Source organism: Mauremys mutica, chromosome 16 (genome assembly GCF_020497125.1).
Source record: "Mauremys mutica isolate MM-2020 ecotype Southern chromosome 16, ASM2049712v1, whole genome shotgun sequence".
Taxonomy (NCBI): Eukaryota; Metazoa; Chordata; order Testudines; family Geoemydidae; genus Mauremys; species Mauremys mutica.
In genome coordinates this window covers 4,629,351-4,654,307 of record NC_059087.1, presented here as the reverse complement: position 1 = coordinate 4,654,307, position 24,957 = coordinate 4,629,351, and the positions used below count along the sequence as shown (strand labels likewise).

Genomic DNA, 24,957 nt, shown 5'->3' with positions numbered 1-24,957 from the left:
TTCTTGTGCTATCCTCAGAGGTTGAGAACAATTTTTCTCCCTCCCCCTTGTAACATTTTATATACTTGAAAACTTATGCCCCTTTCAGTCTTCTTTTCCAGACTAAACAAACCACATTTTTTCCAATCTTCCCTCGTAGAACATGTTTTTTTAGACCTTTAATCATTTTTGTTGCTCTTCTCTGGACTCTTTCCAATTTGTCCACATTCTTCCTGAAATGTGGTGCCCAGAACAGGGCACAATACTCCTGTTAAGGCCTAATCAGAGCGGAAGAATTACTTCTCGTGTCTTGCTTACAACACTCCTGCTAATACATCCCAGAATGATGTTTGCTTTTTTTGCAACAGTGTTACACTGTTGACTCATATTTATCCTGTGATCCACTATGACCCCCAGCTCCCTTTCCACAATGCTCCTTCCTAAGCAGTCATTTCCCATTTTGTATGTGTGCAACTGATTGTTCCTTCCTAAGTGGAGTACTTTGCATTTGTCCTTATTTAATTTCATCCTATTTACTTCAGACCGTTTGTCCAGATAGTTTTGAATTTTAATCCTATCCGTCCGCAAACTTTATAAGTGTACTCTCTGTGCCATTATCTAAATCACTGATGAAGATATTGAACAGAACCGGACCCAGAACTGATCCCTGCAGGACCCCACCCGTTATGCCCTCCCAGCATGACTGTGAACCACTGATAACTGCTCTCTGGGAACGGTTTTCCAACCAGTTTTGCACTGACCTTATAGTAGCTCTGTCTAGGTTGTAGTTCCCTAGTTTATGGAGAAGGTCATGTGGGACCGTATCAAAAGCTTCACTAACATGTACATTAAATGAAGGGATCTTGTGAGAAAAGCTAGGTATCAATATCATACTGCTACCTTACGGTAAGTGCAAATCAGACACCATATCTAAACAAAAGCGACAGTATTTAAAAAAAACCTTTGAGAACTTTAGTTTAATAAAGCAATAACTCGCACTTCACATTGTGTACAAAACAAAATTCAAGAAGTAAACCATACAGAAACCAACTGTCAAGACATGGAATAGTCATTTAGCAAACAAAAGGTAAAATGGTCCGCAGTAGAATATACAGCTTTTACATGAAACAAAGTTACCAGCTCTAATGTTGTTTATGAAGCTTAAAAATAATAGTTTGAATGTCATTTACAAACACACAATATAAAAACAGACCAACTTGAGCAGAACATCAATTGAATACATTTTTATAGAATTCCCTCCCCTCTCTTAATACTAAAATAGGCCATTGTGGTGAAGTTACTAGCATCTGCCATATGAACTTTTTAAATGGAAGGTGGTGTGCGGGCCCATGACTTCTGAAGTCAGTCAGTGTGTGTGTTTACGATGGGTTGTATGTTGCCACAGGGGCTGTCTACCATCACCAACCAAACCCTGGTGACCACTGGGGCTCTACAATCACAGCATTAAGCTTTCACTCAACTGTCTCATTCTTTAAAAAAGTAAAAAAGAATACTCCATAAAACTTCATATTGTACCCAATCTGTAAAGTGAAGATTCCCCCCCATTACCCTCAATATGAGGGATCATTTAAAGCCATTTTACCGGAACAAGAAACATACCTCTTTGCTCTCAGAGAAAAATAAACAACTGGATTTGTACAGCCCCATTCTAGATCTTGGTGAATGCAACAGTCCAGAGAAGTATTTACACGAGTGTGATTGGCGGTTTCTCTTGCTAGCATAAATAAGGACACAACATGGCTTCCAAAAAGGCATCTCTCATTTTACTCTTGCTCACTTTTCCAGTAGCATCCTGGCAAAATCAGCATTGGACATCTTTTTAGGCTCCTCAGTGGCTGCAGATGAAGTTGCTGGTGAATTCTGAACCATCCCATTCTCCGCCTTTGTCACAAGATTGCTCTGGCGCTGTAATGCACGAGGCACCATTGAGAGCTGAGTTCTTCCCTTCCCCCGTCTAAAAAAACAAAAGGCATGTTTGAGAACAGCAAGGAGTTTTTTGAGGGGGAGGGGGAGTTGGTACATTAATTTAAATCAAGAGGAAAGAAACAAAGGTTTGTTCGCCACAAGGAACACCCATTTAACTACTGTTCCTTTCTCAGTTATTTTATTTACAGGCGATGCAGTGTTTACACTGCTTTCATTTTGATGCCCGTTGAAAGAGTGTATTTTAGTGCTGGCAAAAGGCACCAAGCCGGACAGCCCGGGAGACTGAAGTCTCCTATTTATCCATTGAACAGGTGCACAGCAGCAGCACAACCCTGGTCTACTGGCATGCCTTAAACCCTTATCTGTGGGAGCACCCTTCCAAGATGAAAGGAGAGCTCAGCCTTCCTACCCATTTCAAACCCTGGCCAATTTGCCAAGACTGCCAATAGCAGATAATTCAGGCCAGTTTTGTGCTTAGATGTTCACATCAGAAATTATCACCAGAACAGCCACCAACACCATGGTACCTTTCAGTCACTGCTGCACTGGGCTGGATCTGAACTAGCAATCTAGAAGTGGGAAGTGTCTACATCCCATTACCAACCCTGTGAATCCACCACTCCCTAAACCATAACAATAAGGCACTTCTATAGCACCTTTCAAACATTATCCTCACCAGTCCTTGGTGCGGTTCCTAAGTATCCCTGTGTTACAGACCTGATGTTTTCTAAGCATCCCCAAGCAATACATGCCATGAATACTTACGCTCCATAAATCTGTCGTGGTACCATAGACTGCGAGGCTCTCCCTGCCTCAGGTTTGTCTGGGAATTTTCGGAGAGGTGGATTACTGATTGCCACCTTGATGACATTTTCCTTAATTGTCAGGCCATCCATTTTCAATACCGCCTGCGAGGCCTGCGCTTCATTTTCGTACTCTACATAGGCCAGGCCCTGAACAAGGAAAGCCCAGAGACAAATTAGGTAAGTGTCAGTGTATATTTTCTGCATGACAGCTTCTGCACAGAGCTTAGTCAACTGAGATGACTGAAGTGACAATGGTAGGGTACAGACATGACATATGGCTGAGATGAAGTCCCACTCTTCACGGTGAAACTGCAGGAGTGCTGAAGAATTCAAAGCTATATGGCTGTCTAAAGAGCAGAGTCTTGCTAACTGCTACTCATGAGACCCCTTTTAATTGAAAATGTATTTTGTACATTAGCAAAGTAGGTAAACAGTCACTTGAGCGCTACACCACAGAATGCTGTCTTAGTAGTGAGACCTCACTGCAGCACTCTAGTATCTGCAACGAGGCTGAGGATATGGCTACACTTACGGTTTGCAGCGCTGGTAGTTTGCAGCGCTGGTCATCCAGCTGTGTAGGAGCAGCGCTGGTGTGTGGCCACACTCACAGCTACCAGCGCTAGTGTGTGGCCACATTTGCAGCATTAGCAGCGCTGCTGGGAGTGATGCATTATGGGCAGCTATCCCAGCATTCAAGTGGTCGCAACGTGCTTTTCAAAAGAGGGGGGTGGAGTGGGGTCTAGTGTGACAGGGAGCGGGGGGAGAGAGAGAGTGGATTTTTGGAGCCAACACTGTGTGTTTAGCTTCCTGACTTGAAAAATCAGAACATGTTTCCAACCCCTTAGTCTTAACTCTTAATTGCAAACAGCCTGCAGCCAACACGACTCCCCGCTGTTTCATTCCCTCCCTGCCTGCAATCTCATTTGATTGTTTACAGCCAGGTACAGATGATCACAGCAAACAGGAGCTCTGTTTGTTTTTTAGATAAGCGGCAACGGAGCTCCTCCAATCGGAGCTCGTTCACAACAAAACAAAGAGAGTAATTTATAAAAGCATTCTGGGATACATCCTTATACCCTGGAGGCCAATCACAGCGCTGGTGTGTGGCCACACTTGATGACCAGCGCTGCAGCACCAGCGCTGGAATCCTTATTCCCCATGCTGAGTGAGGTGTACGGCCAGCGCTGCAGCCAGGGAGTTGCAGCGCTGGAAGTACCCTGCAGGTGTGGCCACTTACTAATTGCAGCGCTGGTGGAGGCTTTCCAGCGCTGCAAATCGCCAGTGTAGCCATACCCTCAGACCATAGGGTTGGAAAGAATCATCAGATTTACAGGTTAGCCCAGTGAAAGTTAGTGAGACTCTATACATCTCTATCTAGCAGCTACAAGGGCAAGATCCACATGGAATCTGCTGCAATTCGTACTAGGTTAAAACTTCTGCTTAGGAAATCAGGTCCTTTACCCTATGGCATAAGTAGTTACTTTAGTTTCAAGAGCAGCCAATCTATTTTAGGCAACACCATCAACACTGAATGGTAGAAGTGGTCTCTGAAGGGTTGGAGAAATTTGTCCCACAAGCCACATGGGGATACTTTTAAGTCATCAGCAACAAAGCATTCCCCACAGGCAATGGTTCGCTGTGCAGGTTTTACTGTATTGCAGCTGCTAATCACATTGCCGATGGTCCATGTGGGTGAGAGTTTCCCCACATGGGTAAGGAGAGGCTGCATGGAGGCACTTCCTCCCACACAATGCAGGAGATTTCTAGCAGCTGTCACTGCATAGTAGGCCAGTGATATTCCCAGTGATTTCACAACATGCAAAACTATGCCTTCCTAATTGCGTTACCATTGCTCTTCAGGGCCCGTAGTTTGTATGCACTTTTAAGGCTGGATAATCTTGGAGGACGCATCATTCTGGACCATACAAATATATCCAGTTTTAAATGTGACCTTGTTTAAGCTACGAATGATTAAATACATTCTATGGCATTTAAGTAGGAATCCCAGCTCAAGCCAAGCTCTGAACATAGCCTGCAAAAGTAAGTGAAGCAAGTGGAGAGCATCAATTACAAGACCTGCAGTGGGAGCCATTTTTGAAAGATTATTTTGCTTTAAAATGGATTTTCAAGCTCTTAGTACATACAACATACACATGATTAGCAGGACGACAGGCAATAGAGTGACTAGCACTTAATTGTGTCTATTTGAGTAAAGTGTGGAAGGGCAACATTTTGAGGGAACAGCAGCTGATTTTAAATCTCTCATTTAATTAATGTCCTTAATTTTATACAGATGCAAATGTCACAAAATCTGTCATGAGATAAGGTGGCTAATTCCTTACTGCCACATTCATTGCTGGAAGACATATTGAGATCACTGGAGTCAAAGAATTAAAAACAACTGAAGTCATTTTAAAACTAGTTATGATCACAGCTGTATTTCCATATAATTACATCAGGAGGATACTGTCATGTGAGAACAGTTAAAAAAAATACAGATTCTTCACAGACTACCAGCGCCTATTACTACAATTGAAAGTTCTACAGAACATCTTTTTCTCCCATTTATACCCATACTTTCTGCATTTCACTTAATTTGGGAAAGAAGACAGACTCCATTTCACTTTCTGGTGCTCATGCACTAGCATGAAACATTTGGGTTACAGATACTGCAAAAGAAGGTATAAATTTAAACAAGTCTGGTTTTGGATTAAGAATAACTCATGAAAACATTCCAACTCCCTTGTTTGATTTTAAAACAGAAAATCTATCTTTTGGACCCAAAATATCCAAGAGTTTCCCCTTGAAGTTTCTTTTAACATTTAGATTAATGTTAACATTAGATTAACATGAGTGCTGGACACTTACCTTAGGTTTCCCAGCTCGATTAGTGACTAGCCTAATGTCTTTCACATTTCCATGTGCTTTACACATCTCCTCCAGCTCTTCTTTAGTGCAGGAGAATGGCAAACCAGAAATAAATAGTTTATGCTTCTCTAGTGCAGTGCTGTACCTGAACACCTAGGGTAAAAAAAGGACATGAATTCCTGTCCAGCTGCAGACATTCAAAGAACCTATGTCCAACTTGCGCCATAATTTCAGACCATTAAATATTAGTACGAGACTGGGGTTGTGTCTTATGTGATTATAACAGCGCTTAACACAATAGGGCCTCTGTCCTGATTGGAGCTCTTAGGTGCTCCAACAATACAACTAATAGGTACGCACTTCTAAGGATTCAGTCTGCTCTAAGCAAGCAAAGGTTTCACCCCAATGAGTCTCTACAATATTATAGGTCTGCTCCAAGTTCAGGAAGAGCTTCCCTAACTGTGCCTTCATGCTATATTTTGAGTGTTAAAATAATATAGGATATCTAGCTAGTGTAGCAAGTTGTGTGCGCGCACACACACCCATTGCATCTAACACAGAAACATTAGCAAGACTTTATGGATACCGCATACACTTCAACGGCTGTCAGCTGCAGTGTTGACGTGCTTCACAAACACTGCACTTTGGGATCATGCATGGATAAAAGTTCACTATCTACAATACCTGTAAACGGTTACTCCTGCTGCATTTGACGCAAACCTTTCCCTGTATTACTAGTTATGTACCTAGCATTAGTCGCAGCCTCTTGAAAAGCATTTTACAGATTATTTGAAAAATATACAGCTGGGAGATTGAGAAACATGGTTACTACACTGAGTGAGTACACAAATGACGGAGGATTTATTCAAGTGTAGATAGTCAGAGATACACTGATCACTGCAGAAGTCAGCTCTAGCGTGTGGCTCAGCTACCTGAAAAGATGCAAGAATTCTGAAGGGCTTCAAATGCTTTGGAGGTTCAACCAGTCAAGTGCCTTTCACTTTATCTAGCACCATCCAAAGAGATCACAGTGTGGGTTCTCAACCAACAAAGCAGCACAATTACTCTCCCTTGTGTGTGTGTGTGTGTGGGGGGGGGGGGGGGGGGGGGGGGGGGGGGGGGGGGGGGGGGGGGGGGGGGGAAGGGTTGAGAGCCACTGGATTAAGTTACCAATCAAGCTAATTACTGATTATCTATTGTGTCAAAAGGTGTCACCGACATGCACTGAGTGTATCTAGATATTTCTCAACGTAAATTCTGGACTGCCAGTATGAAGAGGTTAGTGCAGGGTTGATCACTAGGAAGGATTACTGAAGAGACTAGACATGCTGCTAGTCTTCCTATGCAATCTCATAATAAGGTTATTTATTGAATGATTAAGAAGTATTGTACCTTAAAATCTGGATTCTTGTTCTTGTCAACACAGGGAGACACAAACATTGGCCTCCCCTCCACAATCCTGCGATCCAATCCCAGGGCCTGTAGAGCTGATTTTTCATCCACAAATTCTACATAGCAGTAGCCCCGGAAAGTCCCCCTGTTAGAAAATATGGGGCGGATTTCCACCACTTCCCCACAGCTCTCAAAGAGTTCTTTCAGTTTCACTTCAGGGTCTGCCATGCTATAAGAAAGATTGCTGACAAAAACAGTGACATTATCTTTAGCACTGTCATGGAGAACTCTGGGAGCATCTTTTCGGCTTGCAGCTGCCTTTTCCTTTTGTTTAGAGGAAGCAGCTGGTCTCGCAGGTATACTTCTTCCAAACAGGCCGGTTTCTACCTCCATATCTTCCACCTCTTCTTCAGCATGTGTACTGTCACCATCACCCTTGTGTCTCTTGCTAGGCTGCTCTGCTGTTTAGTGAAACAAAAGCTTTAACTGATTTAGACGTTCTAGCAAACAGCAGGGTTTTATTTATATATATATTTTAAGGTAAAGACTGCCTTCCTCTAACAGCCTGATCCAGGGAAGTGCTCAGCACCTGGAACTGCAGGTGCAAAATAAGATCCTAACACAAACAAAAGCAATCCTTTTGGAGTTAGAGAGATAAGGACTGCATACCTAGGACAGCGAAGGCTTTAAAGGGACACAAGGTTAGTAGGCAAATTTTTCCACTTTCTATCTCATCACACACACTGTAACTACATGTATGACCATGTGTTTTTCCCTCCCCACAAATAAGTGGGTAATAGCATTCTTTTAAAAAAACAAGCAGTTTTCTGAAACCACTGAGTGAGGCTGTATGCATGTTCCTCCCTCTGGGGGACATTCCACAAGAAACATTTGTTTCAACCTTCCGAGATGCTGTTATAAATACAGGAAAATGCAGATGGTTTGAATAGCCTGGAGGCCACACGGAGTCAGGAAAAAAATAGGGAGATTTCAGCTAATTGGGGTTTACATGCAATGAAATAATTGTATAAGCCAGGAAACGTATCTAGTGAGCGTTCTTTTAAACTTATTTCAATTATTAAGGTAATGTAAGTGTTCACTCCCTATTTCATTTTATGATCACTGACAACCAAAAAATGCAACAGAGGCAGTTTTGTGATTGACACGTGGAGATAAATTAAGATCCCTTTGGAACACATCGCTCCAAGGAGACCCCAAGACTTCCCTGACCTGTGCTGGCTGCAGAGAGGCAACTAAAAGTCCTGCTGTCTTAAGTTGTGAAAAGTTTTAAGCTCCAGGTTTATACCTTCCTCCTCTTGCCCCCACTCTCCGTCGTCGTCATCTTCTACTTTGCGTTTGTCTCCAGGTTTCATTTTTTTAGCCTTTTTTGAAGCTTTTTTCTCAGCCCGAGCCTGCTTTCGTTGTTCAGCTTTTTCTTCTTCCTGCTTCACAAGAGCAGCTTCCTTCTCAGCAGCCTGGAAACATTGAGGAGTTTTGTCAGTCACTGCAAACTGAAGCAGATTTTTTCTAAAGCACTTCGTTTTAGAAGGTATGCTGCATGTATCTATAGCAATAAGAAGAAGATTCTTCCACTAAGCTTTATACACACAGCCCAAGTGGGAGGATCACTTAACAGATATATCTTAACTGGTCATTTCTATACTTTTAATTGTCATGTTAATTTTACCTCTTCACAAGTATCAACTAGACGTCCGGTGCAGAAGAAACTAATTATATCAACACACTAAGAAGTTAGCAGTTTTTAGGGTATGGCTACACTAGCAAGTTTCTGCACAACAAGTTATACCACTTTTATTAAAGCACTGGAATTAAACCGCTGTTGCATGTCCACACTGTGTTCCTTGTGACAGTGGAGTGCATCCACATTAGCAGCTCTTGCAATGGCAAAGAGCAGTGCATTGTGGTAGCTATCCCACTGTGCAAGTGGCCACAGGGTGCTTTGGGAAGGATTTGCAATGCCTCATGGGGCAGGCACAGCATCACAGCATGCAGGTTTCCCAATCCCATTGCTCCATGGGCATCCCACTACATTGCCAGCTGCTTTTCAACTGAAGGGGGGGCAGATTGTGTGACGGGAGGGGGAAGGAGAGACCATGTGTTTTGGGGGACAGAGAGTGTGTCAGCAACCAGTCCTGAGGCAGGGGGAAACACCGACATCAGCCCCAGTCTCCCTCCCCAGGTCTCTGCACAGAAATCTGTGTGTCTCACACACACACCCCTGCCTCTGTGTTCAATGGCAGGAGCATTCCACATTAATGGTTTGCTTTGTGTCCCAGAGCAGATCAGCACAGCACAGCACACAATGGCTGTCAGAAAGGGAGCTCTGAAAGGGGAAAGGCACATGTCTCCAGGCCAGCCAATTTCCAAACACTGAGCAGGGTGGCCACTTGAGGGATTAAGGGAGGCCAACTAATTGCTTTCTGCACTGTAATATGTTTACACAGCCAATACAGCGCTGGAGCCTCTGTGCTTTAAGGCTTATGACTCTCCTCGAGGTGGCTGGTTTTTTTGCAGTGCTGCAACTGAGGAGTTTCTGCGCAGTGTGGCCTGGCAGTGTGTACACCTCAGGAGTTACACCGCAGAAAGCTGCTTTACTGCGCAGTAACTTGCCAGTGTAGACAAGGCCTTAGTCTTGCGGATATTTCAAGATCATTTGTGGGGCTTGACAGAAGAAGCTTAAGTCAAAACACTCCTGTAAAGATGACCTTGGAATAACTGTTTCCTATTCTCAGATAGTTCATAAAAATAAATTCTGACCTTTACTCTTTGTTCATTAACTCGAGCTAGTCTATTTTCTGTTTTTTGAACAGCTGCATCCCAGTCTTCTAAAGTACCTATAGGATACAAAAAATGAGTTTTACTCTTCCCATAATTTGGGAAAAAACACATTTACTAAAGTAAGAATGAAACTTTTGAAAATATCCCTCAATATTACCTATCATTAGAGACAACGCAAAAACAAAGTCCTAATCTATCTAGTGGGCTTGAAAAAGATTAGAATAAAATCAAATACAACAGAAGCCTTTTATAGAGCGTGATGCAAAGTGCACTGAAGTCAATTGAAAGAATCCCATTGACTTCAATGGGCTCTGGATCAGATCCACAGTAAAGAATTTTTCCTGCCCAGAACTTCACTGAAAGTAGAGGTTTCTTGCTAAAGTTTAAAAGGTTGAAGCAAATGCACTGTACCAGAACAATACAGGACTGCTGTTCTACTTCCCCAGAAGCACAGCTTCACTAAGCTTAGAGTTCACTACATAACAGTTCCCTGGGCAATAACTTTGGACTTAATAAACCAAGAAAGTGACACGTTAGTGGGCTATAGAAGTTACCTTCTATCCTCTCAAGAGATAGCAGCACCTCACAGACATGCTCTGGATAGTCACTTGTGCACTGCACAGCTCGATGCAAGGCCTTCCTACAGTGCTGGGTATCTCCATGGGCCCTGAATTGGGGAAATGCAACAATAAGGAGCAATTATATTTGCTGCTTTCACTCCCAGATAACATGTATAACCCATTATTATAAAACTTAGCAATTCTACAGCATCTTTCCCTAGAACAGCGGTTCTCAAACTTTTGTAGCGATGACCCCGTTCAAACAGCAAGCCTCTGAGTGAGACCCCTCTTATAAATTAAAAACACTTTTTATATTTAATAGTATTATAAATACTGAAGGCGAAGTGGGGTTTGGTGTGGAGGCTGACTGCTCGTGACCCCGCCCAGGCCATAACCTTGTGACCCCCGAGGGGTCCTGACCCCCAATTTGAAAATCCCCACCCTAGAACTCAAACGCACTTAAACATTAAAAAAACATGACCACATTGAACCCATCTTGCAAATGGAGAAACTGAGGCAGAAATTAAATCATTGCTTCATTAAGTCAAGTCCTTACCGTTCCAAGTTATAATATTCTAACCACATATTGGCATATTTGGCATTCCCTTTAGTCATAATGCTGTCCCAGAGCTCTCTGGCCTTCTGCATATTGTTACACAGGCGAGCCTAAAAAAGGCAACATTAAAAAAATTCAATATAAGTAAAAATTATCCACACACAGAGGAAACCTGAAAGGCAAATTCACCACACTTTGCAAACCTTGTAAGTGACACACAAGAAATGTCAAAATAAATTATTGCTATTGAAAGCTAACTTCTCCAGTTAGAGCTCTTCTCATCCCAACATTGGCCTCTGGTTGCCAGGCATATTTCAGTTTATACATTACATAAGATCTTATTTAAATATTTCTGAATGTCTTTAATTTCAAATGTTATTATTCGTGACTGAACACCTTTAAAAATAATGAAACTTGAAAACATCTTTCTTCATATTTATATGATACAACAGATGCTCTATTTGAATAGGAAAGTTTCAAAGCCAGTACTACTGAAATGCTCTTCATTAGCATCTTTAATGTAAGGAAACCAAAGCACGTTGTGATTATAATATCCATGCAAGTTAGGCACATAACCCCTTTTATAGGTGGGAAAAAAATGAGGGAGAGAGGTGACTTATCCAATGTTGCACAAAGTTGTGGCAAAGCAAGGAACAGAAACTATGAGTCTTGTTTCTAATCTGAATCAGACTGCTGCCTACTCAGGGTCTTTGAACTCATGCCTTCAGGTACACCATGAGCGGCTGATCAGTTTGGAGTGGTTGTGATGGATAAGGAGAAAACCTCAGCTATACAGATCACTGACACAAGGGCCCAAGTGGTACAGAAGAAGGAGTATGTACACCTCTATAAACATAGATTTCTAAAAAGGTAACTTCCACTAGCAACACAATTTAAATACAACAGATTGATGAAAATATTACCTCAATCCTTGCCCAGTTCTGCATTATAGTGCAGGACGGATCCCCACTTTCACTAAAACCTTCGGATTAAAAAAAAAAACCCAGCGTTGTTAGACGCATGTTTAAAAGCAGTGATTCACAAGCGAAGTATTTGTAAAGCTACAGTAAAAGACTCGCATTACAGATTTACTATATGTGTGGTCCAAGCTTAAAACATTATCAGAAAATGAATATACCTCAGCCTCAATGGAACACACACAGAATAGAAAATAAGCCATTTTGGAGTGAAAAGAATGAGAATATTTCAAAACTCTGACTTACGTTCTTCCACTTCTTGTTTTAAATATTCCACTGCACGTGCAAATGCAGACCTCAGCTCTTCTAGTTCTTTACTTGAGTCTTTAGAAAGACAGAGAAATATATCTGCACTTTAAAATGATGATTTCCGTTTCCTTTAGCCTACTATGGCTTCGTCACTAATGTTCAGCGCAAAGAAGAAATCCACTTTCACCAACAGAAATTTTGTTTTTTCAAAAAGCATTTTTCACGTCAGCAGAAGTCATTGCATATGGAGTTTAAAAGGACAAACAGCCAAAGGAGATCAAAAACAGAGAAAGAATTTTGGGACAATCTATTCAACAAGGAACTGATTTAGTGAACTGTACAAGTTGTGTTTTAATAAATACCAAATGACTATTTCCTCCACAATTAATAACATCTTAAATACAATTATTAGAGGCTCTTTAAGAAGAGTATATTGCCATTTCTAAAGGCTACACAGAGCAGAGACTTTAAACTAAGGTGAGTTACTCTCATAAGTTTATATATAGTTACCTTGAGTAAAATCCACCCTTCTTCTTAGATAATCAAGATATGCCTGCCAGATCTCTACATAATCCGTAGCCTGAATAAAACCAGCATTCAAAGCCTTTTCAAAGTTGTCTAGGGGAAAAATAAAAGCAAACATGTATTTACTTTTGTTCCCTTTGCCAATAACTGGAGTTAGTAGATTGGGAGATGGGAGGGGACTATTTGTGTGGTTTTATGAATCAAAAGTTACACTTCAAAAAACTGAATGATGCAGTGGAACCTGTATATAATAAATTCTGATTTGGCAAATTAGTAGGAAAATTGCAAGTTTGTTTCAATTCAGTAATGTGCAATTATGGTTATAACAAAACCTCAGCTTAAACGTGAAATTGTTTCAGGAAAGAGACTTTACCGTAAAATGGTTCCACTGTTTCTCCATTAATCCAACCTAGTTTTAGAGATATTTCAGAATGGGTTCAGATTCCTTGTTGAATACTATGCACATCACCATTCGTCAACAAGAAAACATCCTGGTCCAGACACTAATGACAGCAGTATTTCCTTACCAGAAACAATCTGATGATCAACTCTGTGCCTCTCCATTGCTAAAAGGTACCGATTCCACAGCCCGACAGTCCAGGGACAATTCCGAACAGCTCGATCATGTGCGGAGAGTACCAATTCTTTTACTTTCAACTGCCGGTCCTAAAATAATCACACAATTAATTACAGGATGCAAAATAGCCCACTGCTCCTCTCATTAGACAGCCACCATCACAGATGGACACAATATTACAAAAAAAATTGCTGCCTTCGGAAAAAAAGCATGTTTTGATTTCACATAAAAGTTTGAGAATTGTAGTTTCAAATTGAGCACATCAAAAGTGAGAGGAGACCTGCTACAGTTTAACAGGGTATAACATTGGTCCCACTTTCAATGAACACAAACCATAACCAATCAATTAACCCATTCTGCTATGCTACCAGATGGAATGAGACAGATGTAATAAAAGCATTGAATGAATCCCCAATAACCTCTTAGTCATTTAGAGCACAAGAAAAAAATAATAATTTAGCATCACAGCATAAGACACCCCCTTTAAGGGAACTAGGTATAGCACCTGTGCCTAACTCAATACCTTCCAGGAGGTAAGAATGGAGACTAGGAAGCAGCTCAGTATGGGTATGTCTTCACTGCAAAGTTAACCTGGCCTCTTACTTGGGTGTTGCCTCTAACCGTCTTCCCATCCACACACAAAGTACATTGGGATGGACCAGAGGGCAGGACCCAGTTTACCTGTTCTGATCAATGTCAAAAGCATGTCTGTATTTGAACAATTAATGCATCCCTGAGAAAAGGGAAAGAGATACTGGTGAAAACTTCATTGATGCAGCTTAGGATGACTAGATAGCAAGTGTGAAATATTGGGACAGGGTGAGTGTGGGTGGGGGGGGGTGTAACAGGCACCTATGTAAGGCAAAGCCCCAAATATCAGGACATCTGGTCACCTGTCGCAGCTGTCCGGTTAGTTGGACCGACAGCTTACATGAAAGGGGGAAACTGAGGCAGAATCCAACACTGAGTCTGAGTAGACATTTATGGCTACAAAATAGGGTAAAGGTAATATTCTTTTGCTTTCCTTACCAGATACTGATTGTAACGTGCCCACAGATCAGGCACAAGACAGTTCTCAGCCAGGGCACGCTCATAGACTAACTGAATGCGAGCTGGATCCCCTGCTTTCATTTCAAAGTCAATATAGGCTTGATATTCTGCTAGCTTTGGTGTTTCAGCAACCAGCTAGAACACAAACATGAGTACAAAAAGGAAAGAGTCAGGAAAATAATCAGATCAACCTTGAATCAAAACAGCATTTTACAGGCCAAGGACAATATTATGAAGAACAAGAGTTTAGCCTCAAAAACATTAGCAGATCTGGGAGAATTCTAAGCAGTGGAACTGGATTCTGGCCTTTGATTTTCACCGATCTCTGAGTACACGTCAGGCTCTGGGAGGGTTCAACTACACAATGCTACCCCTAAGAGGTCAGAAGGTCTGGAAAACTAACAAGAATTCTAATGGGCGCCATAGGGATATTGTAGAGTGAATCTTGATGCAGGTGTCACTGTATAGACCAGGGGCGGGCAAACTTTTTAGCCTGAGGGCTGCATCAGGTTTTGGAAATTGTATGGAGGGCCAGTTGGGGGAGGGGGAGTGTTCCCTCACACCCTCTGACGGTCCACTTCCGGGACCCCTGCCCCATCCACCACCACCCCCACTCCCTGTCCCCTGACTGCCCCCCGGAACCCCTGCCCCTGACTGCCCCCTCTGCCCCATCTAACACCCCCATCCTTCCTGACTGCCCCCCTGGGACTCCTGCCCCAGGAGCTCAGGGGCCAGGCAGGAGGGTTCCACGGGCCACAGTTTGCCCACCTCTGGTATAGACAGTACTATTTCAAGCTGCTATAAAATTCTCAACAGTCTCTATAATAATACAGACAACTGGAAAGTTTCCCTTACGTTGCTTACTGCTGAAAACGGTTTTCAAAGTCATTGGTTTACTTCTGTGGTTGTTTAGAAAAAACACATGCTTAAAACAGTTACCAGTGCCTCTTCATATGGTTTACTCTTTTCCATCTGCTGCAGTGCTTTCTTGTAGTTCTTTATTACTGCTTCAGGTATAGGATCCTCTGACCACTCTTCATATTCAGCATATGTGGTTTCCATGTCTATTAATATGTACAAAGAACCAAAGCAACTGAAAATTATTTTACTAAGTAATCTGAACTCAGCATCATGAGTTTTGATACTGCCATCCAGTTGGTTAAAGGGCTGAGGTAACAGTTCCTACATAGTGCAATCTAATTCAAACTCAAGATGAACTGTTTTTAAAACATCAATGGTTTTGAACAAAGACACAGCAGGATTACTTTAAGGCTTTAGGGAAGAGAGAGAACAAGCCAAATTGTTTCATGTGCAAGTCAAAAAAAGTGAGAGAACAGTTTATTCTGGGTTTGGTTAGACTCAAAGGAAGGGGACACAGAGGGTACCAAGTGAAAGCATTATGGAGCTAGTAACCTTATTGGACATTCGGGGGAACACCAAAAGCTAAGATAAGCAGCAGCTAGTATGTCTTCCCAACTATCAACCTAGGCTCTTACACAAAGCTGGTCGGGAATTTTTCAACAAACATTTTTTTGAACCTGCTCCAAATTAGGCAGAGCGGAGACCTGAACCCAGGTCTCCCACATTTCAGGTGTGCGCCCTAAGTAGCAAGCTATTGCCTAGTTTGGGGTGCAGGGTCTCTTTTTTTAAATTTTTTTTCCCCCTGGAAAAACCTCAAGAGGTCTCTGTTTTATCCTGATGGGGAATAGAAAAAATGGCTGAAATCTCAAAAGCTTTAGTGGGACAAGAAAACAGTTTCCCACCCAGATCTACTTTATACCATGCTTATAGCCATGGCATCTTCATGCCTGTCTTCTGTTTAAAAGTTCCTAGTTTAAATTGTAAGACATTATATCAAAGTATGTAAAGCACTAAAAGATTTTTTTGGAAATATCTATTTCCTTAAGCATTGCAAAATCAATTTATCAATTAGTAAGCAAAATATTTCCAAAGCAGAGGCACAAAGTCTCTCAGAATGACACAGCCATGACTGATCACTTCAAAACTACACAACCCTTGCAGCAGCATTTTCTGTGGCATGACCAAAAAGGAGAATTCAGTGGCATAATCACTGCCCAACTCAAGGAGGACTTATAGCCGCATTAATTAATGCGGCTTCTCAAGTTCATAGACTCTTACCTAGCAGCGGGAGCCCCAGCTGGCGCCTAAACAGTGTGTGGATCTTCTCAAGCTGTGCACAGAGTGTCTGCTGCTGTTCAGGGGAAGGAATACTGCCAGCAGCTGGCTACAAACAAAGATATACTGAGCATTACCTAACTCCCTTGGGTCCTGGGTTGATGAACAATAAACCCAAGTGCAATTCCACATAATAGAGACTTCAGATCCAAATGACAATCTTTAAAAAGCAGACACGGCAAACAAGCGTCTCATGTGACAGAACGGTACAAGCTCACAACAGGAAAACTGCTCAGCCTGGAGGTCTAAGGCATGCAAGTAGCATTTCTCACCAAGAACTGACATGAACATACATTTGTAAATTATGTTTACGATCACAAGTGGTTTGCGCATTGGCCTGCTAAACCCAGGGTTGTGAGTTCAATCCTTGAGGGAGCATTTAGGGATCTCGGGCAAAAATCTGGGGATTGGTCCTGCTTTGAGCATGGGGTTGAACTAGATGACCTCTTGTGGTCCCTTCCAACCCTTATATTCTATGATTACAGTACTTGATGAAGACAGTGACATGATAATGGCAATTACAAGCCCAATGTCAGTAACTGCAAGACAGTTTCTAACCTGATTTAATAAATCCCTGAAGTTCATACACAAAATGTATCCTCTAAGACTTCCAGGTACCCTAACAATCCTGACTAAAGACTGGATTCCTTAATACTATGATCTCCAATTACCCCAATTTAAATAGTTATTAGCATTCTGAGAGTGGCTCTTTCAATGTCTTATTTTGTAAACTACCAAGAAACAGGAGTAGTAATGTTATCGGCCAGGTTGTGGGACTATTTTTTTAGGCTTTGTGCTTGCATATTTCAGAGAGAAAATATGCTCTGGAAATTTTGTCTGGAATCCAACATTCACTCACACAGAAGAAGAAAATGAATGAGTCCTGAGGAAAAGGTAGAAAATCTCCAAAGATAGAAAACAAATATGGGTGAGTTATGTTGATAAATATTTATTGAGAAAAAACAACTGTTTAATAACGCAATATTTGGTTTAATTTAAAGGTATTTTTCTGAGTGTCAAGCCTACGCAAAAGCAGGAAGGAAACTAACAACTGGAATGAGGTTCCTCATTGCATGCATCACAAATGACACCATCCCACAGCGATGGAAAAGCTGCATTGATTGTTGAGAGGCCTATTAGAACTACCACCACCATTTGCTCACTCCTGAGATAACAGAAAAATCTGGACTTTACCTGTACTGTTTCCAAAATGGCGTTTTCAAACTCGCGGTAAGCTTCCCAGATTGCTGTTCCTTTTGTCACATGTAAGCCAACTGCAGTCAGTGCTCTTTCGAAAATGGAGCGAACTTTCTCAATCCCGCCTTCCTGTCCAATGCCACCAATCGAATACTGAGCATACTCGAGCCAGATTTCAGGACCTAAACAAAAGTCATCAGAAACAATGAAGTAAAGTCTTCTCCTAGGAAAAAGTCTCCCTTCTACTTCCCAAATCACCAGGCGTTTATAGCAAATACACAGAATCTTACATACTAACAATATACTTTCCTTGCACCCTACACTTCCACAAAGGAAAAGAGAAACTAAAATATTCTGTCATACGGCACTCTTACCCCAATACAATTTGACAGGATCACTGTCCTAGTGGATAGGAGAGCAGCAACAGACAATATCTTGATTTTAGTAAAGCTTTTAACACAGTCCCACATGCCATCCTCATAAGCACATTAGGGAAATGTGGTCTAGATTAAATTATTATAAGGTGGGTACACAACTGGTTGAAAGACCATTCTCAGAGTAGTTATCAATGCTTTGCTATCAAACTGCGAGGTGTATCTAGTGAGGTCCCACAAGAGTCAGTCCTGGGTTCGGTACTATTCAATAGTTTCATTAATGACTTGGATAATGGAGTAGAGAGTATGTTTATAAAATTTTCAGATGACATCAAACTGGGAGGGGTTGCAAGCACTTTGAAGGCCAGGATTAGAATTCAAAATGATCTTGACAAATTAGAGAAATGGTCTGAAATCAACAAGATGAAATTTAATAAAAGACAAGTGCAAATTATTTCACATAGGAAGAAAAATCAAATGCTCAATTACACAACGGGGAATAACAGGGGAGGTGGTAGTTCCACAGAAAAAGGATCTGGGAGTCATAGTGGATCATAAATTTAACGAGTCAACAATGTGATGCAATTGCAAAAAAGGCTAATATAATTCTAGGGTGTATTAACAGGATGGTCATATGTAAGACAGGGGAGGTAACTGTCCCACTAAGCATTGCTGAAGCCTCACGTTAAGGTCTCTTATAAAGAGGATGGTGATCAGTTGTTCTCCCTGTCCAATGAACATAGGACAGGAAGTGATGGGCTTAATCTGCAACAAGGGAGATTTGTGTTAGATATTATGAAAAACTTTCTAGCTATAAGGGTAGCTGATCTCTGGAACAGGCTTCCAAGAGAGGTTGTAGAATCCCCATCATTGGAGGTTTATAAAAACAGATTGAACAAACACCTGTCAGGGATGGTCTAAGTATACCCGGTCCAGCCTCAGCACAGAGGGCTGGACTTGACTTTTTGAGGTCCCTTCCAGCCCGACATTTCTATTATTTTAATTTCTCTGCCAATTAAGGGCACAGATACCCTGGCAATGGGCAAGGTATAGAGAACGAAGGATACCAGGCTGCATAACTTTTCATCACATACCCTAAAAACCAGGACACTCAAAACCTCAAGTGTAATCCACTCAGCAGTTCCCCTGCAACCTCAACTACCTCCCCCTTTCCACAGTTCACATATTTCTACCTGACCTACCAACAGGCATCCTTAAATGCCAGCCATGTTAACTATTACACTCATGTCTTTCAATGAGTAGTGGGTTAAGTGTCTCTGTATGTTGTTCCGCATGTAGTTCCAAACTGGTGTGTGTAAGTTAAGCAAGGTATGATATCAGGCTGAAAATGGTGGGTGCAAGATTTTCTGTAATAGAGCTGGTCAAACAAATTCTATCAAAACAGTTTTCTATCAGAAAATGCTATTTTGCCAAAACCAATTATTTTGTGAAAAATGTATAGATTGGCAAATTTTGTTTCTGAAAAAACCTGGAAAAACACACAGACGTTTTTAGAATGGAATGTTTTGATTTTGTTTCTAAATTTACTTTATTCAGATAAAAATATATATAAACAATGGTTGAAATCAAAATAAAACATTCCAAATGTCCCAAAACAAAGCTTTTTTCAGAACTTCGTTCAACAAAACAAAACAAAAAATAAAAAAACTCAACAATTTGGCTTTTTGTCCCTAATCAAGACAAAAACACTTTAGACATCTCAAAAATGTTTCATGGGATGGAAAACCATTTTCCAACCTGCTCTATTCTGTAATGTTTATGAAAACTCCAAACTCTTAATGCTTGAAGGGAAGAGTGGGAGGGGAGATGAGCTGGACATAGATCGGGACAGCACCGATGAGCAAGAAAGGACAAAGAAGTTGGCAGAAGAGCTGCAAAGCAGAGCCAGAGAGCAAGGCAGAGCACCAGAGCTCCCATGTGACTCCATAGCCCTCCACTATGTTCCCAGCTCCAAAACAAAACCCAATGGGCCACTCATCTCCCAAGTTCCATAGGTCCCACTCCCCCACGTGTCATCCCAAATTAGAAAACTAGCACACTATCTTTCCCTTTAGTTTTGAGTGTTTATTTTTACTGTTCTAATCAAACTATCATAAAACATAGTGTTAAAAAAAAAAGACAAGAAAAACAAACAGTAATGGTCTCTTGGAAATAGAGATAAGAAATGCTGGGTGAGCAGTTCTGTCACTTTTCTTGGAGATCAATTCAATTATGACAGGTCGGGAATAATTCCTTTTTACGTGGTTTTTAGACGTTCAAGAGTGGCTTTGCCTGCAGATTTGAAGAATTAACTGCGAAGCCACTACTGACACCTCCATAATATCTGCCGATTCATTTCACAGCTAGCTCCACCATGATACATGAAGCAAACCTGGTTGTTCAGTGCAATAAATTAGGTATTTAGCAGCAGCCATCGCCTGGTGAACAGGTGCAGACAAGTATCAGATATTTGTCTCTCTTTTAACGAGAGTCCCCATGGTCCAGCACTGTAAAGCGTAGGCTGGCTGAGGTACTTAGCAGGTTGGTTAAAAGGATGGTGTCTTTGTGGTATTAATGGCAACCTACTCTGAAAAAGCTTTCATGGACAGTGGGCACAATGAAATACATTAAAGACAGCAGGAACTAACAAAATAAGGTCTACAGGAAAAATGCAAGGCACTGAAAATAAGCCTTTTAAAAACACTTTCTAAACACAAGAATAGAAGAATTCATTATGGGATACCCAATTCAATAGCTTTAGGGAAATACTCCTCATCAGGTAACAGCATGATACAAAACCAGAAAATGTAGTGTTAACCATCTGCTACCCGCTGAAATAAATAAAATGATACAATAGATCTGAATCATTCAACGACTTCTCTCCAATTTGCACAAACTTGAAATCTCAAACTATGTCTCCAACAGATTGTGAGTTATTACTTTTAAACAGCTATTCTCTTCCTCACAGATCCAAAAACAAAAAACAAAAAACCACACACAACCTTTGGGGAAGTATTTTTCATACTAATACTTCTGATCCAGTTTCAGTATTAACCATAAGAAAACACCTTCTTAGGAAAAAAGAAAGTGATGATTTCAATGCAAAGCTACAAATGTTTATTTTGCAGGATATATTTGCAACTTACAGATATAGTCTTTCACAGCTCTCTCAAACAGCTCATAAACCTTCTCGCGATCGGTGCTTTCAGAAGCCATTCTTATCTCATCCTTCAACCAGTCCAGCCAAATTTCTGTAAGACAGCAGGAACTTTAGAGGTACATTACCAAGAATATTCAAGAGAGTCCAAAAGACAAGAAATTAGTTTAACTTGGCATCACTAAATAGAATTGTTTGAAAATGTGATTTTTTTTTGGTAACACTTTTTTTAACCTTTACAGTTAGCTAAGGTTAATTTCACTAAAGCTTTGGCCAATTTTACCACCACAGCACCAGATATATAAGTAAATTTCTATTTGTAAAGGCAGAATGTTACCATGATTCCTATGTGAAAACAGCATAATTGGCGTTAGTTCAATTCCCAGTGAACAACGATCCACAGCACAAGGGATCACCAGCACCAGTGATACCCTTATGGATACAATGCAGATGCCAATCACTGAATAGCCACAGAGGCTGTTCTCCCCCTCTCTTCTGGAGCAGGTCCTCCCATGTCAGCCAGGCAGTGTAGGGAAGCTTACTCAGCTGCTGTCTGTACCATCAATAAACAAATAAACTTCTGGCTCAAGGGCTATCTGCAACTTTCAACAGCATCATATTCAGAAGATTACAAAATATTAACCTTTTGGCAGGAGTTTATATGCTCAACACTGGACATTATAGCCAGAATCATCCACATAACAGTAATGCCCAAAGATGTCTGATTTGGTCTCATGGACTTATGTTAAAATTCAATGCAAATATTTTACAAACTGTTCAGTTTAGCTGCTAAAAATGGGATGGGAGTGGGGGTTTCACAAGGATAACACTCAAGGGTGAGCTGAAATCATCCTGTACCTTCAGTAAGTGGAAAGAGTTCACTCATCTTCTGGCGGGCTCTTCTAAGCTTTACCAGCTCTCCTTCCTGGCGGAGCAGTTTTATCAGGTCCAAGTGACAGTTATAGTCAAATGCATTGATGGAAAGCTTTAAAAATGAGATTTAAAGAAATGTAAGACAGAGTACATCTAGCAGTTGGAGCAGGAAACTAGGATACAGAACTCCGAAGTTCTATTTTGGACTGTGCCATCGACCAGGTTATGGCTACACCAGAGAGTTTATAGCAGCACAGCCACCCTCAGTCAACAGGAGAGAGCTCTCCATCGATTTAATTAATCCACCTTCAACGAGCAGTGGCAGCTGGTGCTTTGGTTGTCGCTCGGGGGATTATTTATTCACATCCCTGAGCAAGACAAGTTATACCGACCTAAGTGGTGGTGTAGACATAGCCTCAGTCTGTTCATGTCAGATGAATACAATACATACCTCCCACCGTCCCTCATGGGGTAGTGCAAGGTTTCATTATTGTTTGTAAAACCCAATGAGGGCACAAAATGAAAGAAGTCAGGTTTATAAAGAATACTTCTGACACAGAGGGTTGAATTAGGCGCTCAGAGCAAGAAACCACTATTTAATATGCGGCTCCTCAGGTGATAAGCATAACAAGTGAGTGCCTGCAAGCCTCACTGAGCAGTTGTGCATATTGACCAAGTCATCATTTCAATGGTAAAAATGATAGTATGTATCCAAACTGCGTTAATCTCTGCTGTTCAATACCATCGTTTAACAAAACTGAGAATTTGCTCTAGTAAACTAGTATAAACCCCAAAGAGTTTCAGCTTCCCCTACAGTAACTGGAAACAGCCAACAAAAGCAGTTCTCATCTACAAGATACAGTAGTTCTGAGCTGTCAAAAGACTGAAGGCTCTTCTCACTAAAGTTCTGTCTCCCTTTTCTCAGTGTCTGTCAAGCTCGGAAAAATCCCTAGACTTGTTACTGTAGGGTCCACCTTGCAGTGCATTACAGCACCAGACATCCATGCTCTCCAACAATATTAGTCCTCAAAAATTGCTACTCCTGGCCACAACTGTCAATTATTTCAGTAATCAGTGCATAAAGAAAGCCCTCTAAAGTTAGCAGCTATTCCATAGTTTGCCATAGCAATTAAATTGCTGAAGGATTACACAATAGAAGGTCTTCTTTACACAGGTATAACATTTTCATAATTACCACTCTGAAACTGACAGCAATTAGTACACTTTTGTAAAAATACTGAGAGTGTCTCCAACTGAAAGGGCTCTGTAGCAAGATGGCCAAAGAAGGTACACATTTCAATTCTCAAACTAATAGACAACACACACAAAGATTAGAAAGTGTAATTTACATACATTTCACATGGATTATAAAACCTGGAATTTGAGACTTGATTTTTTGAAAGCCGTTCCAGTGTGTGATCAAATAATTTGAGACTATATATAAACTGAAAGGATTTCTTAATCCTTTGCAGCAGACAGCAGAGTTATACAATCCTGGATTAACACTACAAAATGGATATACATGAAAGGAGAATTACCCACGCCTAAAAGTTTAATCCAGTATACTCACTTTCTTCCACAAATTCACCCATCAATATCACCACCTTCCTAGTCCATTGGTTCACAAAACTCTCTCACCCTCCCCACATGCTAACTATACTCCAATATTTAATGAGGGACTATAATACAGACTCCCTCACATATTTATTCTTTTGCTCTGTAGAGATATCAATACTTCATTAACCATTTGAAGCCCAGTAGCACCCACAACACGCAAGGACACTGCTATACATACACGAAGACAGTCCCTGCCATAAGGATCCTTACACACGAAGGCAACAAGCAATACAGAGAGAGCGGTGAATGATACTATAAGTTTATGGACATTATAGAAAGTGTTTTTTCTCCTTAACAACACTGACTAGCGCTCAGCCTAGATACCACAGTGCTGGGGGGCCGCAGGGTACCCGGCCCCAGCTCTCAGGAGCCAGGCTCCGTTCAGCAGTGCTACAGGAATGGAAAGCCCGGCCGAAAGGCGCAGCTTTGGCTCCCCTGCTCAGGAAGCACGTGGCACTGAGACGGGATAGGGGTGTGGGGAAGGTGTTTCTCGTGGGAGAGCCAGGAGCAGATGCCAGGCGCGGCTCCCTCCCACGGCAGGGGGAGAACAGGATCCACTGTGGAAACCCTAAAGCCCCCGAGCCACAGTGCCGAGACCCGCCCCCGGTGCTCTGCACGCGCGAGGCCCCCGGGGCGGCGGGCCGGGAACGAGGGGCTCCCTCCCGCGCGCCCCGCACTGGCCCCGCCGCCTCATTAGCGCCCCCCCCCCCCAGCGATCCCGACGGCCCGCGAGGCCACGGGCCGGGACACGCTGAGGGAGGCCCCACGCGCGGCTTCAGGGACACGCGCTGCTCCCTCCTCGCCCCGCCCCCTACCTGCTCCTCCAGCCGCTGGATCTCGGCCTCGTTCTCCTTCTCCTCATCCTCGCCGTCCGCCGAGGAGTCCGAGTCGCCCTCGTCCCCGCACTCCCCCTCCGACTCGCGAGCCCCCTCCCGCCGCTCTTCCTCCGCCGTTGTCGCCGTCGCTGCCTCTTCCTCGGCCCCGGCCGCCGCCGCCATCTTGTGCAGCTACCTCCGTTGCGCAGCCTGCCGAGCTCGGCCAAGCAGTGGGGCTGCCCCTGGCGCGCCTGACCGAACCGCCCCCACACAGATGCTGACCTCACCCCCGTAGAGAAAAGCGAACGCCCGCCTGGAGCTCGCGCTACACAGCTCCGCGGCAACGGCCGTTTTCGAGTAGGGATTGACGGCCTTCTCGTGCACGGATTCCTGCAGGCATCTGTGTAGTCCCCTCGGGCCCTCGGCACGTAGGGCCCTTAGGG

The 24,957-nt window shown here is 42.3% G+C and overlaps 1 protein-coding gene across 1 annotated transcript; it reads right to left on the bottom strand.

Annotated features, from left to right (window-relative positions):
- Positions 1 to 937: 937 nt before the first annotated feature.
- SART3 (spliceosome associated factor 3, U4/U6 recycling protein) lies at positions 938 to 24,712 on the bottom strand. Its single transcript, XM_044990256.1, has 19 exons — positions 24,515 to 24,712; positions 22,068 to 22,194; positions 21,199 to 21,303; positions 17,676 to 17,860; positions 16,425 to 16,530; positions 15,225 to 15,349; positions 14,265 to 14,420; positions 13,186 to 13,324; positions 12,644 to 12,751; positions 12,131 to 12,208; positions 11,831 to 11,889; positions 10,908 to 11,017; positions 10,346 to 10,458; positions 9,771 to 9,847; positions 8,299 to 8,467; positions 6,993 to 7,453; positions 5,601 to 5,753; positions 2,692 to 2,879; positions 938 to 1,954 (listed from the first exon to the last, which is right to left on the bottom strand). Exons 1-19 carry the CDS (start codon positions 24,695 to 24,697, stop codon positions 1,774 to 1,776), a joined length of 2,823 nt encoding a protein of 940 aa, XP_044846191.1. The 5' UTR covers positions 24,698 to 24,712; the 3' UTR covers positions 938 to 1,773.
- Between the last annotated feature and the right edge of the window lie 245 nt (positions 24,713 to 24,957).